Source organism: Euprymna scolopes, chromosome 32, assembly GCF_053919585.1.
Source record: "Euprymna scolopes isolate OS-2025 chromosome 32, ASM5391958v1, whole genome shotgun sequence".
Lineage (NCBI taxonomy): Eukaryota > Metazoa > Mollusca > Cephalopoda > Sepiida > Sepiolidae > Euprymna > Euprymna scolopes.
Genome location: NC_136513.1, coordinates 78,653,197 through 78,669,891, shown reverse-complemented (window position 1 = coordinate 78,669,891; position 16,695 = coordinate 78,653,197). Strand labels below are relative to the sequence as shown.

Genomic DNA, 16,695 nt, shown 5'->3' with positions numbered 1-16,695 from the left:
AAAGAGAGTCGGGCCGGGCGCCATTTTTAATTTTCCAATACATCGGTAAACACTGTACGTTTTTCGAGCTGAATAAACATGTTTCATTAGATAAAAACACTAGAAAATTATCCAGTTAGGTAGAAAAGTAACTTATCTTGCCTTTGATAACATTTATTTGTTATATATTTGTTTTTTGACAACTTTTTCGAATCTATGTATAAACGAGATTTTGATACTTATTTTGATTTTGAAAAAAAACATTTGTGGCTGTTCGCAGTAAAACATTGTTTTAATTCGCTGTTCAAAACTAATTTAAAGAATAAAAGTGCATGCAAGCTATATATCTACAAAAGTTTATTTTGTTTTTTTTAACCATGTTTTTAAATTTGATGAAAAATGTGAGAAATTGCAACAGATTCATAATGCCGAATTGGTTGGGATTGTTGTTATTATACATTTTGAAAACCGAATAGTTCTAATGTTATTCTGATAACAAAATAGCTCTAATTAAACATAAGAACATTTATATTCATATTTCATTATGTTTTCATTTTGTTTCATTTTGTTTTTCTTAATTATTTTCATTATGTTTCATTTTGTTTTTCTTAATTCGTTCTTGAATAAAAATTAAAGAACGCGTGTTTGTTTATACACTGTGCTATGGCTGATTATACAGGCTGTAGCTGCTGCTGCTTCTAGTAATATTAACCTCATTTGACCAAATTCGAGAAATAGAAACAATTTTTTTTTTCGGGTAGGTCCTTTTAAATTATCAATTACCGCGGTCCTACTCAACATAAAATAATACTTTTAATTGATAAAGATAGTAAAAAGATTGATTTACTTACTACTGGGTGTCCGAAGAATTTTTTTTTCAAAATGTTCGATACTCGGCATATTAAAGTCTTATTTTTAACACGACAAAAAAAGAAATGGTCAAAAATATTTCAGACACTTGACAGTATTAAGATTAACACCTCTTCTTATTGATTCCCAAATTTCATGACGAAATTCTTCATACAATCACGGTACGGACCTTTAGAAAACAGGGGGGGTCATTACAAAACCTTACCGAAAACGCCATTTTATGACATTCACATTTTTATCACTTTATTTGCTCCAAACTCTTAAAATATATAATGTACATTCATATTTATTAATTCATTTGAAAGTATATTCATTTCCGAACAAAACAGTAGTAATTTGAAGACTTGAAGTGCTTTGGTTTAAAAAATATGGCTATTTTAGTAGAACTACCTTGAAATCTGTGATTATCCAATGCGTTTTTTCGTCCGTGTGTATTACTACACATATATATATATATATATATATATATATATACAGGGTGACCCCCAAAAAAACAAAAGCTAAATGGAGGCCATCTAGAACATATGCTGTAGAACGGAAAAAAAAAGGCCAAAGACCAAAGACCCTAGTGTTTTGGTGTGATGATTTGAATATAATAAACTAGTTATGACCAAAGTTTCACTGCATTCGGACAAAACACTAAGAAACAGGCCCTAATTAGAGTTGGGACCCAGTTTTTTTTGGGGGGGGTCATATGTATATATATATATTAGAAATATTTTGCAGAGTTATTAAAAAACCCTTCAAATTTACTACCTAAAAGAAATTGGTTCTTATCCAGAATTTTCCCAATATTAAAATACAAAAATAAAGAAAAATCTGTATGACTTACTTACCTGCAACAAAACAAAAGTATGGTATTCCAAAAATCACTTAAATTGATTTAGTAGTTTTATTTTTAAACAAGGAAATCAAATTCTATGAGCATTAAAGAGGTGACTGTCTTGCCTGCCATTTTGAAAAAAAAATCTAAAAAAAAAGGGAGGTAACTTAACAATAAATCATACTAGATTTATGTTGTAATGCCTATGAATTCCCATCAATCACTTAAAAATGGTTTTCTTTATAAAAATAAAGCCACGTGATCAATTTACGTGATTTTTGGAATATGCTATTTTCATTTCTGTCATGGATATGTGCATCATAGAGAATTTTCTATATTTTTATTTTTTAATTTATGGAGAATCCGGCCCTGTCAGTGGGGCATTAGAATACACTGACTGCCCCCCTGCAGAGGGTAAAAGTCCCTCAATGGGGCCACCTGTTGGCCGTGGGCGGCGACCCGTGACACCTTGGAACGGAATCCTGGTGATTGAAGGTCCTGGAGGACGAGTTCATGAGCCTCCTCTTCCTAACACATCTCTTTGGCCCTTACCTCGGTTAGACGGGCGGTCGGAGGGGCCCGATCCGATCAATCGGCTGGTCAGGTCAAGCCCTACGTCTACTATCAATGGTTCAGACTAAACTGAGAAATTTAAAATTAGCAAAAGAAATCCTCTTAAACAAAACCATAGAAACTGATAAACCTCACCCCTAAAGTAGACGTTCGAAAGCGCTGGCCAAGGGTCAATCAGCAAGTGTAGAATCCAATCCCGACATGGCTGCAATCACAAAATTTTGTTCACTCTAGATTTGGGTAGTGAAAAATTGAGTAACGACAGATGCTCGGTATTTCTTACTTGACTGAGTATACTGCCTGTGTAGCCCTGACTCTGTCAAGGCGAATGGGTTTCCCCCTTGACAAGTCCCAATATTGGGCTCCGGGGTGGGTGGGGAACACAGGCAGAGAAAGTTTTATCCATATTTATGGCAAAACAAAAAAAAAAACCCAAACGCGCCTTATCGGACTCAGATAATGAGGAAAATACGGATTTTCCTAAATACTATGTATTAGAATCTTTGGACGAAACGCCAATGTCAAAATTATCCCCTTTTCTCATTGAAAAGGTGTTAACAAGAAAAATAAATCCTAAAATGGTAAAAAAAACTAAAGATGATAACCTATTAATAGAAATTGAGACAAAAAGCCAAAGCCTAAATTTAGAAAATATGAAAACTTTCCATAATATTAACATTAAAGTTACCCCACACAATAAACTAAATCAATCCAAAGGAGTTATCCGTAGCCGGGAACTATCTCTGGCTTCACCAGAAGAAATCCAAAACGAACTGAGCAAACAAGGAGTCATTGACTCTAAAAGAATCTATATAAGATAAAACTCAGAAAAAATACCAACCCATACTTACATTATTACATTTAACACTCCAAAAATTCCACCTAAAATTAAAATTGGTTACACCATGGAACCAGTTGAAATATACATCCCAGATCCTCTGAGATGTTTCAACTGTCAAAAATTCGGTCACCATAGAGATGCCTGCAGAGGTCATCCCACATGCGCTAAATGTGGCTCTAAAGAAATAAGTCACAATGAACAAGAATGTCACGAGTCCAAATGTATAAATTGCCAAGGGGAGCACCCTGCCTACTCAAAAAGCTGTGAACGATGGAAAACTGAAAAAGAAATCTTAGCCACAAAGCATAAACGAAACATTTCTTACTTAGAAGCGAAGACAATAGTGGAAGGAGTCATTAGAAATAAAACATATGCGAAAATAACAGAAAAAACAAATCCCACCAACCAGCCTGATAAATATAATGAACTTATTGAAAAACTGGTACATCTAGAACCAAACGAATTGCTTAACTTCCAAAAAAACCTAAAAATACAACACTTTCAAAAACTAGAAAAATTAAAACTAGAAACTAGGAAAGAACCCAATAAAGTATTTATCTCCTCCCAAACCCAAACCTCCCCTCTTAAAAGCCAATATCCCCAAGAACTAACTTTCTTAAAACCAAATAATAAACCAGCAAAACAAAAAATAGAAATCCTCACCAAAAATTTAATTGAAACTGATGAAATGGAGACTGAATATCAAACAGAAACCCCAAAACAAGAAATTTCCTATCGAACACCACCAAAACAAAAGAAAAACCTAAACAAAACAGTTATAAGGTCCCATTCAAACTCCAGAACTAGAACCCCAATCCCTAAAAATCAAACTGAACCTGAAGATGAAATGGAAACAGAATACCCAAACCAACAAACAGAAACCTTAAATCAAGAAATCTCCCATCGATCAACGTCAAAACAAAAGAAAAACCAAAACAAAACGGACATAAGGTCCCATGCTAATTCTAGTTCCAGATCCCCAAACAAAAAACCCGAAACAAAAGACCAAACAGAAGACAAGACAAAAACAGAAGAAAAAAACAAAGCTAATTGAAAACCCTCCACAACTTACACTAAATCCATACCTTATATCAACACCAATACTAAAACCCATAATCAACTAAAAAAAAAAAAGAAAGAAAAAAAAACACAGCACAGAGGATCATTACCTTACCACCAATGACCTATAAACCAGTATTCCTTCAATGGAACATTAGAGGTGAAAAGGCAAATTTCGACGAATTGAACCTTCTCATTGCCTCTTTTCACCCAGCAGTCATATGCCTACAAGAAACTTATAAGAAAATTCAGAACACACTACATATCAAACGATATACAACCTATGATTATATACACGAACAAGGAAATAGAGCCTCCGGAGGAGTGTCCATTCTAATTAATAATAATATAATTCAAAGCGAAATCAAACTGAATACAACACTACAAGCCGTTGCAGTAACTATCAGTCTAAGAAAACCGCTAACAATTTGCTCCCTATACCTGCCACCTAATGAAAACATAAATAAAACAGACTTGAACTTATTGATCCAACAACTCCCTAAACCTTTTATCCTCATGGGTGACTTTAATAGCCACAATGAACTATGGGGAAACAAACAAACAAGTAGAAGAGGTAAAATTATCGAAAATTTTCTAGATGAAAACCAACTATGTTTGTTTAACAACGGAACCAACACCTATCTTCACCCTAGCTCTGGAACACTCTCGGCTATTGACCTCACCATATCAGAACCCAGTATTTTCCCAGAATATAAATGGAATGTACATCATGAGACCTGTGGGAGTGATCACTTCCCGATCATCCTAGAAGGTCAAGAACCAGAGAATGACACTAAAACACCCCGATGGAACTTGCATAAGGCCAACTGGGAAGATTTCAAAAAAAGGTGCCACACAGACCTAGTGCAAGAAGCTAATTTAACAAAAGATGATGACATTACCCATTTCACCAATACTCTAAATATTATAGCTGAGAAAACTATTCCTAAAAGCTCCCCATCAACAAGATATAACAAGCCTTGGTATAACAAAGATTGCAAAGAAGCGCTCAGAGCCAGACGAACAGCACTCAGAAAATTTAATAGCCAACCAACTAAAGAAAATTTAGAAAATTACAAAATAAACCGAGCCAAAGCTCGCAGAACCATTAAACAAGCTAAGCAATCAACATGGCAAACTTATGTTAGCCAACTAAATTCAAACACCAAACCTAAGGAAATATGGAACATGATAAACAAAATTACTGGGAAATACACAAAACAAGCTAATAAACATCTCATCCATCACAATGTCAAAATCACTAACAAAGAAAAAATAGCTGAAATCTTAGCAGAAAACTTTGCCAAAAACTCCTCACCGACTAATAGGAACAAAGAATTCCAAGTCATCAAAAACCAAGCAGAACAACAACAAATCCGCTTCCATTCAGACAACACTGAATACTACAATCAAATCCTTACTATGTGCGAATTAGAAGAATCTCTCAAAAACATCCATAATTCAACAGCCGGACCAGATGAAATCCCTTATGTCTTCCTAAAAGAATTGCCAATGAAATCAAAAGAATACCTCCTCAAAATTTTCAATGATATCTGGATCAATGAAAAATTCCCCGACACTTGGAGACATGCCATTATAATTCCCATACCTAAACCTTCAAAAGACCCCTCAGATCCAATAAACTACCGTCCCATTGCACTTACTAGTTGCATCTGCAAAACCCTCGAGCGAATGATCAATAGAAGACTATCCTGGTATCTAGAAAGAAATCACCTAATCTCTGAACACCAAGCAGGCTTCCAAAAGGGCAGAAGCCCTATTGACCATATCATAAATTTGGAAACCTATATTAGAGAAGCTTTCATCCTCAAAGAACATGTGGTAACAGTTTTCTTTGACATAGAAAAAGCTTTTGATACCACTTGGAAGTATGGAATATTAAAAGACCTGAATGAACTAGGTCTAAGAGGCAGAATGCCAACATTTATCAAAAACTATCTGAGTGACAGAACCTTCCAAGTAAGACTCGGAAACATCTTATCAAAGTCTCAAAAACAAGAATTGGGAGTTCCCCAAGGTGGAATTCTTTCAGTTACACTCTTTAATGTGAAAATAAACAATATAGTTAATAACATAAACTTCGGAACAAACTATGCCATCTATGTTGATGATCTCATGATTAGTTTTAAGGCCAAACATATGAACACTATTGAACGACACCTACAATTAGGCATCAACAAAATTACTAGCTGGGCTACCAAAAATGGCTTCAGCTTTTCTCAAACAAAAACAAAATGTGTTCACTTCTGCCAACATAGAAAAATGCATCCTGACCCCGAGCTAAAAATTAACAATAATAGACTAACAGTTACGGATCAATACAAGTATCTTGGAATCACCTTTGACAAAAAACTCACCTTCATACCCCACATTAAATACTTAAGGAAAAAATGCAACCAAAGAATGCAACTTGTGAGAACCATAGCTCATACAAACTGGGGAACTGATTGCAAAACAATTCTAAAACTCTATCAAACACTGATAAGATCAAAGTTGGACTATGGCTGCTTTATCTACGGTGCAACAAGAAAATCCTACATTAAAGAACTGAACACAATTCACCACCAAGGACTCCGACTAGCACTTGGAGCATTTCCCACTACACCAGTCGAGAGTCTTTATGCAGAAGCGAATGAACCTACACTTGAAATGAGACGGACAAAATTAGCCCTACAATACTATACAAAACTTGCATCTAACACTTCGAGCCCTATATACCAGAGTGTCTTTCACCCCAAACACCAAATCCTATTCCAAAAAAAGGAAAAAGCAATCAAGCCTTATGGTCTCCGTATGAAAGAAATAAAAGACGAAGCCAAAATTAACATCTCGCAAATACACAAAGCTTCTACACTCAAACATCCACTCTGGCTTTCCAAAACTGCTGTAAACCCACCCGAACATCTAAAACACTCTCCTATACTATTAGATCTCTCTAAACACCCCAAATCGAACACAATCAAACCCATCTATATGGAAAAAATACATGACATTCTTCATGACTATCCGGACTATGAACACATTTATACTGACGGAGCTAAAACGAAAGAAAAAGTCGGAAGCTCTGCTATTTATCGGCAAAGAAAAATCCAAAAACGCCTACCTGATAGGTCTTCCATCTTTAGTGCTGAAGCCTCAGCAATAAACCTGGCCCTTAATATTATAAGTGCTGATCAAGCAAACAAGTTTATAATATTTTCGGACTCTTTATCAGTTCTAACTTCATTAAAAGAAAAGAACATTTGCAATCCGCTAATAACTAATCTATTAAACAAACTCGATTTTCTTCATACTCAAAAACAAATCATCCTATGCTGGATCCCAAGCCATATTGGCATCCTAGGGAATACAAAAGCTGACCTAGCTGCTAAAGAGTCACTAAACTTGGAAATCTCCAACATAAAAATCCCCTACACTGACTTTAAACCAACCATAAACCTGTATATCAAAACAAAATGGCAACAACAATGGAACACTTATACAAAAAACAAGCTACAAGAAATCAAACCTACACTTGGAGAATGGAATCCCAAATCTAAACTAAACCGAAGAGAAGAAGTGATCATTACAAGATTAAGAACAGGGCATACAAATATCACCCACTCATTCCTATTAAAAGGAGAAAATCCACCTGAATGCTTACCTTGCCAAGAAAACTACACCGTTAAACATTTTTTAATTAACTGCATTGACCTAGCTCCCCTACGCCAAAAACACTACAGCATTAACAACATTAAAGATCTCTTTGAAAAAATAAATGAAAAAACAATTCTAAATTACTTGAAAGAGGTAAACCTCTCCTCCAAAGTATAAATCTCCCGCAAAAAAAAAAAAATAAATAAATAAAATAAAAATAAAAAAACAAACTTTTCAACCCAAATCTCTTACAGACCTTCCTCCAATCTTACCTTGACATACTGGAAAATAAAGAACACCTACCTTACTAAGACATCCAAAGAAAAAAAAATGAACTTATTTGGCCTTAAATGACCATGCAGCTGTTGATAGGCCAATAAACTGAACAAACAAACAAACAAACAATTATGGAGAATCCTGGACAAGGACCAAAAGATTATCAGTCAATTTTTAAACAAAGGCTTATTTTATAAAGCTTTAAATTATATTTAAAAAAAAAAAAAAAGCTATCATCTTCATATTCAGTTTAATGTCCATACATTATGGTCTCTGCAATGTCTTGTGAGAATGGATGGATACCCTCTGTAAAGACACTGCTTGATTTCAGTGACAAGGAAAATCCAGGATGATTGGAAACATTGCCAAGAAAAATAGAGAGCACATACAGCACCTGGTATCCAAAATGGTCACCCGTTTATTAATGACCAGTTTCAACATTGCTTAACTTTTGTTATCTGATGGGAACCAGTGTGTTAACATGATTATTCCATATATGTGTTACATGCTGGCATCATGTATACCAAAATACTTAATTTAAAATTTGTAAAGATAAAATATATTGATAGCCATGAACAAAGTTTCTTTCTTGGAACAGCACACCTGTGGAACTGGCTTCCGTTTGCCTGCTTTTCAGCTACAATAGATATGGCTTTTTGGTCAAGATCAAAGTGTGATATCTGTTCTTCAGATGCTGCACTTCATTTTCTTGTTCTCTTTCGGTGGAGGAGAAATCTCTCACGACTGAGACAATTTTTTTATTTTTGTACCTTTTCTCCACATTAAAAAAACGACACTGGTGTCTAACTCTGTCCCGTGGGGAGGCATAGTAAATAGGTACAATATAGTCATCTTCAAGTCCAATGTAAACAAGTTTGTAATGAGCCGTTCCCCCCTAAGTAATGCAATTTGCCAAATTTACACTACTAACGGTTACTATGATATTGTCCCATTGACTACTGTACACTTATTAACCCTTATCCTCGAGTTGCCTCTGGGCCTTAATAAGTCATGACTCCTGTGTAAAAAAAAAAAAAAAAAAATATTGCATTGATATAGTTTTGATTTGGTTATAGGTTTTTTGTTATAAACTATGCATAAGGGTATGCTACACTTTTCCATCGCTTGGTTGAAGATAGCAGGAAGATCCTTTATGAAACCATCCACTATGACTCGTGACCGTACAGATTACGTATTGTCGAAGATGGAACAGGGACTTCATTTTAAGAAATACTTTTATCATAATAAAAGGTCACATAAGTTTCTTTTCGACATGACAAGTTAGCACAAAAATGTAAATATTTAGCCACAAAGAAAGAAAGTGTCAAAAGAAGAGAGGGAGAAAATATATTAATATTACACTAGCCGGCGAGAATTGAGGACATGCAGTGCATGGAGAGAAATGATATGAGAATGTTTTGATGAATGTGTAGTGTGAGTTTTCAAAACAGGTTTAGAACTGATGACCTCAGAATAAAGAGATGAGTGCAGAACAGGAGACTTTGTTGATTTGGTCACATTGAAAGAAAATGGGTGAGAGTTCTTCAGTTAGTAGATATAGAACAGTTGAGGTAACAGGGGAAGGGGAAGAAAAACATAGGAATTGATAAGAATGGACTTGAGAGAAAGAGGAATAAAGATGTGGTTACATATAGTTTGGAAATCAGTTTCTTAAAGCTGTCCAACACATGCCAGCATGTAGAGTAGACGTTAAACCAAATATGATGATGAGAACAAATATTTTGCTTCCCAACTCCCAACCCAGATTACTCCCCCTTTAATCTGGCCCCAATTACAATATTCCTTTATGCTGAAATGGCAATCAGCCTTGTCTAAGGTAAAAAAAAAAAAAAAAAAAAAAAGAATTGGTAGAAATACCAAACTAATTTAAAAAATATTACCCTTTGCAGGAGTGAAAAAAAATTGTTTTAATAAAAAAAAAAAAAGCAATCTAATACTCATTCATTTTTTTTTTGTCTGAGTTTAGACAGTCATTAGAACTAATTCTGGTTTTGATTAGTTATTTTCCTGTTGACGATTTATAAATATTAATTTTTTTTACAGCTCAAGAAGAACTCGATCCCATGGACCCGGCTTCTTATTCGAATGCACCAAGGTGAGTTATCTCCCATTAACTTGAGGATTAAACCCCCCCTCCAAAAGAAAAAACAGTGCTTTTTTTTTTTTTTCAAAATAAGAACGAAAATTGAAAGTTGTAAAATGAAATTTCTATTAAAAACCAATGTTATTTACTTAATTGTTATGTCAATTTCAATTAAAAACAATGTTAAAACCAACTCAACTGTCATGTCATGATTAGTAATATATTACTATATTTTTACATAAAACCTGTACTTTCATAATTTCACGACTGCCATCATGTTGGGGAAAAATGTAACAAGACAGACTGTTCTGTTCTAATTATTATTTAAGTATAACTCGCAATTTTAATTAATAATTAATTTTCTTCTTTATCATTTGCCACAATTTTTGGATATTTTACTAATTTCGACATAAAACTGAAATTCAATATTTTGATTTTCGATTTTTGTTCTAATTCTGAAGAAGCACCAATAAACCAAAACAAAAGTCTAACTTAAAAGCTGTCCCCTGCTTTTTAATCTAATTAATAATAGCAGTTGTATTATTAGGTTGGTGCAAAAATGTTGTTTTTTGACGTTCAACTTCAAAAGATCATAACTCCTTTCATAATAAAATTTATTGAAATAAGAAACATTAGAATTGACGCACTTTTGCCAACGAGAAACAAGTTTATTTATCCCATTAGCATAGAAATCCGGAGTTCTGGAAGCGATGATGTCATTGAAGGCTGATTGGGCAACATGGCCAAGTTGTCAAGATGCTTGAAAAAGTGATAATTGGTGGGTGAGAGGTCTGGTGAATATGGCGGTTGAGACAAAGTCTCATAGCCCAATTCGTTCAGCTTCTGCAGGATCAGTTGAACAACATGTGGGCGAGCGATGTCATGGAGGAGAATTGCTCCCTTCATGTTGATTAATCTCAAGCACATACGTTGGAGCTTCTGATGCATTTTGTCAATTTGTCGACGGTACTTCTCCACCGTAATCGTTTCACCTGGATTCAAGAAACTGTGATAGATGAGACCGGCTGCAGACCACCAAACAGTCACTATAACCTTTTTTGGTGCAATTTCAGCCTTGGGAAGTGTTGTGGAGCTTCTCCAGCATCCAACTTTTGTGCTGAACATTGAAGATCCACTTAATATCACAATCCGCTTGAGAAATGGGTCGTTTTTGTTGCGCAGAAGGAGCGTAGAAGACACCTCAAAACAACAATATTTTTTGATTATCATTCAATTAATGCGGCACACATTTATCCAACTTTTTTGACTTCCCTATTTGCTTTAAATGGCGAACAACTGTTGAGTGGTCGACCTCGAGTTCAACAACAACTTCTCATGTGGTTTTGCAAGGATCGGCTTCAATTAAGGCTTTCAAATGTTCGTTATCAACCGCAGTTCGAGGCTCTGGCCAAACACATCATTGATATCATGAGCTGTCTCGGCAATTTTTCGGCCTAGTTTGAACTGGGATAAGAAAATTGTGCGGATTTCAATTTTGTTCATGCTGTCGAAAAGCCTGCAAAAAAAAATGAAGGAAGAGATTGAGAATGGTAACAAATAACACAATTTGATAAAGCGAAAACGCGTTTCAAAATGATATATAATATGGCTATATATATCAATGAATTAATTCAGAAATCATATATAACATGGCTATATATATCAATGAATTATATATATATCAATGAATTAATTCAGAAATCATATATAACATGGCTATATATATCAATGAATTAATTCAGGAATCATATATAACATGGTTATATATATATATCAATGAATTAATTCAGAAATCATATATAACATGGTTATATATATAGATGAATTAATTCAGAAATCGTATATAACATGGTTATATATATATCAATGAATTAATTCAGAAATCATATATAACATGGTTATATATATATCAATGAATTAATTCAGAAATCATATATAACATGGTTATATATATATCAATGAATTAATTCAGAAATCATATATAACATGGTTATATATATATCAATGAATTAATTCAGAAATCATATATAACATGGTTATATATAAATCAATGAATTAATTCAGAAATCATATATAACATGGTTATATATATATCAATGAATTAATTCAGAAATCATATATAACATGGTTATATATATCAATGAATTAATTCAGAAATCATATATAACATGGTTATATATATCAATGAATTAATTCAGAAATCATATATAACATGGCTATATATAACAATGAATTAATTCAGAAATCATATATAACATGGTTATATATATATCAATGAATTAATTCAGAAATCATATATAACATGGCTATATATATATCAATGAATTAATTCAGAAATCATATATAACATGGTTATATATATATCAATGAATTAATTCAGAAATCATATATAACATGGCTATATATATATCAATGAATTAATTCAGAAATCATATATAACATGGTTATATATATAAATGAATTAATTCAGAAATCGTATATAACATGGTTATATATATATCAATGAATTCATGTGAGAAAACGATATTGTTATTGCACCAACCTAATATAATGTTGACCTCTTTATGGTGACATATAATTCTGTCTAATACTTTGGAAACCTAATAAATGTTTTTAATTTTTTATTTTATTTCATTTATAGTTCTTGCACATGTAATTAGCAACAATTTCTCACAGGCAATAACAAGTGATGTTCCATCTGTTTTTTTTTTTTATAACCGTTGCAAATCATTTATCCTTAATGTAACATTTATTATAGCAAAGCTGAGTTAATAAACGTTTGTTTCCCTAAGTCTTTTTTTCATGTACACTTAAATCACACAAAATACATATTAAAATATTCCTTGGTATTAGTATGTTTAAAAAATATCCACAGTAATTGTTTTACTTAGCTGTAATTTGCAGTTAACTCACCAAGTGTCCCATCTCTTAAGTTTTAGACTGTTGCTCTCACTCTATCTAACTGTATATTGCATGACCCATCACTCTTGTTTATACACTTTCTATTGCTCTTACTCCTCTTATTCTCTCTCTCTCTCTCTCTCTCTCTCTCTCTCTCTCTCTCTCTCTCTCTCTTTCCATCTGTTAACTATTATAATGTTTAAAGTAGTGATGGGATGATTCCAATATTTTTCCCCGATTCCGATACAATTACTGATTCTGTACTAAATTTCCGATTCCGATTCTTTATACATCTGTAATTATTTAACTATAATATTGTTATTTTCCCCTATTTTCATAAAAACGCATGTTAAGTATGCAGATATTATCCTAAACGTTCAAATACACTTGTGGAAGATGATCTATCAATTTTAGCTTTACTCGTATTTTAAAATCAGTAAATTTTTATTATTTTATCATTATTACCAGCAATGGAAGGTTTTACTTTAATAAGAAATAAAATAAAAAAAACACAATTAAAAGAATCGTGTTGGCATTGGAAAATAGGCATCAATTTTTCCGATTCCGATACCCTCGAATCTTCCGATTTTTCCAATTCCTGATTAATCGTCCCAACACTAGTTTAAAGTGGCTTACTTGGCAAAGATGCCAGTAGCATATCAGATTATTGTATACACACTACTTATAGGTGATAAAATTTGGTTATGCTGATTATTCTATTAGCCAAGCTAACCATATTGCATTAACAATCGAAGGTAATAACATAGAAGATTGCAGTAGTCTGTCATAGACAATAGGGAATATCATCACAGTTATTAATACTATTTAACTCCTTGCTGATGGAGAATAAGATAGAGAGAGAGAGAGAAAGAAATGGAGATATAACAAACACAAATACACTAATTTAAGATTTTTATTTTTTATATTTCATTCTCTTTGCAAATTGAATTTTCTTCGTTTCAAACAATCTAACTTGAGCTCAATGGATGACTCAACGGGTCACATTTTATTTATTTTTTTATTTTAATTCAAGTAATTTTTACTAACCTATCACACTGATAGTTCGATGTAGTAAAAGCAGTTACACAATTTTGAATTCATTAAAACCTTTGCTTTATGACAGTGAAATATCTCACTGTTGATCCAATTCTCTACCTATATAAGAGCCAGGTATGTCCAAGGATGGAGTACTGTTGCCCCATCTGGGCAGGAGCTGCTAGAAAGACCTTATCCTGCCTTGACAGAGTTCAAAATAGACTTCGTAGCCTAGTGGAGGATGCCATTTTCTCTTCCCCGAAACCTCTTTCTCACAGAAGAGACATTGTGAGTCTGTCTCTGCTTTATCGTTATTTTCATGGCAAGTGCTTGGCTGAGCTCCAATCTGTGGTCCCCCTCTCGCCAAACTTACATAAGAAACACTCTTCTAGCTGAAAACACTATCAATAATTTCCCCCACTCTTTATCTGTGCCTGTGGAACTCTATTCCATTTGCCTGCTTTCCGGCTGATTATAATATGATCGTCTTCAAGTCCAACGTAAACAAGTTCTTGATGAGCCGTTCCCCTTAAGTAATCCAATTTACCAAATTTCCACTACTAACAATTACGACATTGTCCCATTGACCACTGTACACTTATTAACCCTTATCCTCGAGTGGCCTCTGGCCTTGATAAGTGATGACTCCTTTGTAAAAAAAAAAAAAAAAAATGATAGATTTTTTTGACTCTATATAAAATAATTGGAAGAAATGTTTTTTTTTTCCAAATTCTTTTTATAAACAAGTAATTTTAAACAGTAGTTAATTCTTTTTCTTTTTTCCTTTTAAAAACACATTTTAAACGGAAGCTAAATTGGCCCAAGCTAAATTATTTTCTACTAAATTTTCCTACTTGTTTATTGCCTGGGATTAAACTAGTTATTGAAAAAGGAAAACAGTTTACTTTATGATTGTTTCCGGTTGTGAAATCAGAAATTAACAAGCAATCAAAAAACAGTTATCTCCCTCTCATCATTTGTGGCTGTTTAAATTTTGATGGAATTTTTAATTTTAATAGTTTCATTAGACTAGTTTCGAAATTTTCATAAATAAAATATAATTTCTTTAGATATATTCTGTACTGGATATATTGTTATTATAATGTTTAGTATATTTATATTTTGTTAAATTTCTGTTTTTAAAAAAGAAAGAAAGAAAAATTCTGTTTATAAAAAAATTAGACTATTTAAAAATGTAATAAAGTATTTAAAAAAATTTTTCAATATAAACTATTCAAAAAGTATTTTCAAACAAGAAATAAATTCTAAGTATAAACAATAGTAAATAAACTATTAAAAATATTTTCAAAATAAACTATTAAAAAATATTTTCAAAATAAACTATTAAAAAATATTTTCAAAATAAACTATTAAAAAATATTTTCAAAATAAACTATTAAAAAATATTTTCAAAATAAACTATTAAAAAAAAATTTAATAATAAAATCTTTTATTTGATTATTTATAATAATCTATATCGATAAAACAGATATGTGTTTGTCTGTGTGAAAATATTTAACCAAAGAACTCTTAAATGTAACACTGAAGTTAACAAGAAATAGTAATCATTCGCCAAGGTTGGTTTATAATGAGTAAAATCTTTGTTTGGATGGATGAATAATGCGTGCATAAAAATGTCTACAAGTTGAAATGCAAAATGTACAATTCAATTTGCCAACATATTTTTATTATTTTTGCATATGCGCAAATTCATTCATAGCTTGAAGTGATTTAATTTTAAATATTTCTTATCTATCTGTCAGTAGCTCCAATGGTAGGGAACATGTCTGGAGTGCTAAATGTTTTTGTTTCGATTCTAGCTAATGGCACTGAAGTTATTTTTTTTTAAATCTTTTTAAATCACTACTATATATTAGGTACAATATAATATTCAATAGAGAATTGGCTCTATAATAATAAATATGAAATCTGCATGAAGTAAACTATATTTAAGCATCTTTTATTACTGGCCAAGGCCCCTCTCCCTAATAATGAAAAAAAATTACAATCATGAAGAACAGATTTTCTTAGGTGTTCTGAATTTGAAAAAATTCTTAGAAAACAAATTATTGTGTTTTTTACATTTGATTTTTTTTTTTTTTTCTGTATAGGGGCACTTGGTCAACTGGCTTGGACAAAAGAGGGGAAGCAAAAACAGGAGCGGATGTCACAGCTACGGGACCGTTGTACCAACAGCGTCCGTATCCAGCACCGGGAGATGTTCTGCGCATGAATCGGCAACTCAAAGATGATTGAGATTCCATTTTGACTCACCAGATCATTTTTTTTTTTTTTTTTTTTCATTTGAATTTTTTTTTTGTATATATTTTCCATTTCAAATAAAACATCTGCTTTGATTATTTTACTTTTGTAAACTTTTCTTGTTGATGTCCCAACAAACATTTGTTTCTGAAAATCTCAAATCATTTCTTGTCAGTTTTTTTTCATACCAAATTGAGGATACATTCTCAACAATCAGTCAAATATAGTCTCGGCCATTGTTGAGGTGGCTTGTTCTCTGTTGGCTGACGTATGGGCCTGTGCAGTTCTAGGAGGTCCACCCTTCCAGGCAATATC

At 32.7% G+C, this 16,695-nt stretch overlaps 1 protein-coding gene across 1 annotated transcript in view; it reads left to right on the top strand.

The window, feature by feature from the left end:
- Positions 1–16,483, top strand: part of LOC145256454 (uncharacterized) — a 37,060-nt gene extending 20,577 nt beyond the window's left edge. The window contains exons 6-7 of the mRNA XM_080115380.1: positions 10,143–10,194; positions 16,230–16,483. Of these exons, the coding sequence (XP_079971506.1) occupies positions 10,143–10,194; positions 16,230–16,374 (197 nt within the window). The 3' untranslated portion in view covers positions 16,375–16,483. The remainder of the gene's footprint in view (positions 1–10,142; positions 10,195–16,229) is intronic.
- Positions 16,484–16,695: the final 212 nt, after the last annotated feature.